Below are 3871 nucleotides of genomic sequence, written 5' to 3'. Positions count from 1 at the left end.
GTGGGGGGGGGGGGCCGCGGGAGGGAGTGGGCGGTGCTGACACCTGGAAGGACAGGGGCAGTCCCCCTCCCTGCCTGCTGACTGCCACGCCCGCGAGTGGAGCAGCTGATGTTAAGTGAGGATGAGCTTGCTTTGGGGTTGAGTTAAAAGAGTGTCTGTCTGCATTTTCAGGTCGCGGTCACAGTAAAGCCCACCTCGAGAGCAAAGGTCTCTTTCTCTGCCCCGCCCCCTCACCTCTTGAAGGCGATGTAGGCCACCAGGCCCACAACCACCGCGGCCAGGATGGAGCAGTAGACGGGGATGAGGTTGTCATTGGAGCCTCGGGTCACCACGGGCTGGGAGCTGCCCATCACTGTCGTCACCACATCTGCCACTGTGCTGGCCACGGGGTCTTGGTCTGGAGGTACCTCGGGCTCCTGGGTGCTGGGGGCGGTGCTGTCCGAGCCCTCTGGGGGCGTGGCCCGTGTGGCCCAGCGGCCAGGGATCTCTGGGAGGGACGGTGACAGGATTGAGCGCCCATTCCCCTCAGCCCTTCCCTTTGTGACCTGAGTCCCGAGTCCCCAGCCCACTCCAGGTGCTCGTGTGCCCAGCTGTTACCCAGCCCACTCCAGGTGCTCGTGTGCCCAGCTGTTACCCATATGGTGGAGACCAAGAGCCTGGGACGCAGGAGACCTAGGTCCCCTCCGTTCCCCGCCCACAGAATGGGGATATTAAGAGAGATGCTCTCTAAGCTCCTTTCCATCCCGGAGGTAGCTGGGGTCCTAGAAACTGGGGGCCCAGAACCTGGCACACAAAGAAGAGGGCGTCAGCCCCGGGAAGCCTCTAGCTGGAGTCACTCTGGGAAATGTTGTAACCCCTCTGGCCCTAGGTTGCCCCAATGGCCCCAGTCACCCCTGTCCTAAGGAAGGATGAGGGTACTCGGGTACTCCCCTCCCCCAACCCCCTCCCCAGAGCTGGCACTCAGCCTCCTTTCCAGTCTCTGTTGTCTTAGCTCTAGGCTTGGGCAGGGCGGGGATGCCATGCGAGCTTGCTTCCAGCCAGCCAGTCCTTGGACAGCGGCTAGCCGTTTCCTGCCCCGCGTGGCCCTCGCACCCTCTGATCTTGCCACCCAGGGAAGAGTATCAAGTAGCCCGAACCCTCCCTGGGCAGGAGGCAGGCTGTTGGTGGAGAGAGGGCGGGTGAAGCAGGTACTGCCCAGCACCTCGGGGGACGGAGACCGTGCCTCGCCACCCACCTAGGCCTTCTCATGCCAGCTGGGTATTGCCAGCCTCTCTGGCAGGGGACCCAGGTACCTCCTGGCACCAGTGGGCGGGATTTTCCACTCTGTCACCCAGCTGGGGGCAGTTCCTGGGGGTGTGGGCTCTGGTCTGCCTGGGGGTGCCTGTCTGGGCAACGCTGCTTACCGGATCCGTCTTCACTTCCCACTCCTAGGGCAGGGGGGGAAAGCGGACGGGACATACCGATGGGGTGATGGGGAAGGCGCTCAGCCTCACCCAGCTCCCAGTTTGCCCACCCAGGTTGGAGTCAGAGCTGCCCAATGGTCCCTGGGCCTCCTGGCTCCAGACTAGGATGCTTCAAAGAGCCTTGTTTTCAGCACCTTCTGAGGGGTGAGGCCCCCAGATGTGAATCTGGAATCCATTTGGCTGGCACTGGGGAGGGGGCTGCCATCTGCTGCCCCATTCCCCCATCTCAGTCCCGGGAGGGGGTGGGGCAGAAAAGGGAGGAGATGTAGCCCTGTCTTTCATAGCCCCAAAGAGGGCATTTGACCCGGGAAGGCGAGGTGCCGGGGGGCTCTTCTTGTCCTGCCAGGGAACTGGGCAGGGCAGCCTGAGCCCTCAGATGACCCCACTCATCAGCTGAAGGTGTGGCGGTGAACCGGACCATCGCAGTGGGGAAGGGCTGCAAGGGGTGGCGAGGGACAGGCCGGGCTGAAGACAGAGCTGTCCCGGGCATTTCCCCACATTGCTCCAATCCCCCGATGGGGGCTGGGGATGAGATCCAGATGTGGCCATGTCCACTAGCATTCCAGCCCCTAAGCCCTTGGCAGGTCCTGACAGCCGTTTCCGGAATGGGAGCTGCCAGACTTGGGGGTGGGAAGAGGGACCAGGTTAGGCAATGGGGGGGGGTCCTGCCCCAAGGGTGGGTGAGTCACCATGTTGACACCTGAAATGTATATGCGAGAAAGTACAATGCACTGCAGGGGAAGGGGCAACCCAGCGAGTGAATCAAATTCCGTTTCCTGAAGGGTCCCTCTGCCCCCGAGCCCACACTTAACCCTTCAGAGGCTCGAGTAGAGGGGCAGAGGGTAAACACAGCTCTCAGGGGGACCTCCTCCTTCAGGGTGGCTTGGAAAGTGGGGTGCGATCTGGGAGGGCTCTATGAGTGCCCCCCAAGAGGCAGAACCCACCCCTCCCCCAGCCACCACCTTTCTTTGCTTTAACCGCGCCGCTGACTAAGTCCCCCCACCAGCCCGTCTGGACTTGCCCGGGGAGCTGTGCCGGTGCCTGCCTGTTGCCAGCAGCTGAGACTCCTCCCTGCCCTGCGCCTGGCGCCACTTGCCTGTCTCCTGGCCCAGGGCAATTGCCACCGGAACCACCATGTTCTGTACCCCCATCCTCTTCCCACCCCCCAGCCCAATACAAGGAAGCGTCACATATACACCTGGCTCAGCCCAACTGAACAGCCCCTCCGCCTGAGCCAGAGGTCATGGAGGAAGGTTGTGTGGGAGCCAATGTCAGACTGCAGGCTCCCCACAAGGGGGACCTACCCCCCCCCCCATCTGACTGGGGACCGACTGAAGGCAGAGGCTGTGCTGCTGCCACCAGAATGAGGGCTCTCCTGGGAATGGGTGCTGGGGCCTTGAAGCCCTCATCAGACCAGGCCAAGGCTGTCTCTCTCCCATCACACTTGGGGTTCCCTAAGGAGGTGCTGCACTGCCTGCCGGGACTGAGGGTATCCTGAGGGTTAGGGGAGCAGCTAAGTGGGCCCCCGCCACAGGGTGAAGCATTGCGGCCTCTCCCTGCAGCGGAAAAGCCCGCCCATCTCCCCGAGACAGGGCACCAACCAGAGACCCAAACCGTCTGCTCTCGCTGCCTCGGTGCTCTCCTCCCATCCCAGGATCCACCCCACCTCCTTCGGGCCTGGGCCTGGCTCAGGGGGGCACACACAACTCCCTCCCACCCTCCCCTGGGGGTGGGGGGGGGCTGAGGCCTCACTGCACCCCGCCTCTCATCCTGGGGCTCCTGCCACCCCCCTCCACCCCGAAGTCCCACCCCCATGGCTTCCTTAGTGTCCCCAGGACCAACTTCATCCCCGACTAAACAGAAAATGACTGTAGACACGCCCCCTCCCAGATACCGCAGGTTGAAGCAGACAGGCTGCCTTCTCTAACCCACAGCACTGCCCAGTGAGGACACTGGGGTCCCAGACGGGAGTGACCTCTCCAACGACTATCCCTCAGGTAGCAAGTGACAGGGTGGATTCTATCTTAGGTCCCAGAGCCACCGACCACCATGGACCGAGACCAGGCCTCCCTGCGAAGGGGCCCAGCTCCTGGTCCTCGAGCCCCTTTTCCGGTTCAGGAAGCCGCTCTGAGCTGTGGTCACCGTGGCCACTCCCCAGCTGCTTATCTGCCACCTGCTCAGTGCCAGCGGTCAGCCAGATGTGGCAGCTGGGCCTGGGAGGAGGAGGAGGATGGCTTTCCAAACGCTTAGCTCAAAGGAGGGAAGAGGGAGAGGGGGCCTTTGGTGAGAAGGATGGGGAGCCACCCTTCCATCAGGTCTCAGGGAAGGTGGCCCCTGCTCAAGCCAGGCCTGGCCCTCCCCGGCTCCCAGGGGGCTCCCTTCCCCAGCCTGCGGCCGGTCTGTAGCCG

At 63.2% G+C, this 3871-nt stretch overlaps 1 protein-coding gene across 1 annotated transcript in view; it reads right to left on the bottom strand.

Moving 5' to 3' along the window:
- Positions 1–3871, bottom strand: part of NGFR (nerve growth factor receptor) — a gene marked incomplete at its 5' end in the record, with an annotated part of 20296 nt that overhangs the window by 5090 nt on the left and 11335 nt on the right. The window contains one exon of the mRNA XM_005868207.2: positions 235–487. Within this exon, the coding sequence (XP_005868269.1) occupies positions 235–487 (253 nt within the window). The remainder of the gene's footprint in view (positions 1–234; positions 488–3871) is intronic.

This window comes from Myotis brandtii, unplaced genomic scaffold, assembly GCF_000412655.1.
Source record: "Myotis brandtii unplaced genomic scaffold, ASM41265v1 scaffold265, whole genome shotgun sequence".
NCBI classification, from domain to species: domain Eukaryota; kingdom Metazoa; phylum Chordata; class Mammalia; order Chiroptera; family Vespertilionidae; genus Myotis; species Myotis brandtii.
Note: the sequence above shows the minus strand (reverse complement) of the source record. Positions and strands in the feature narration are given on the sequence as shown.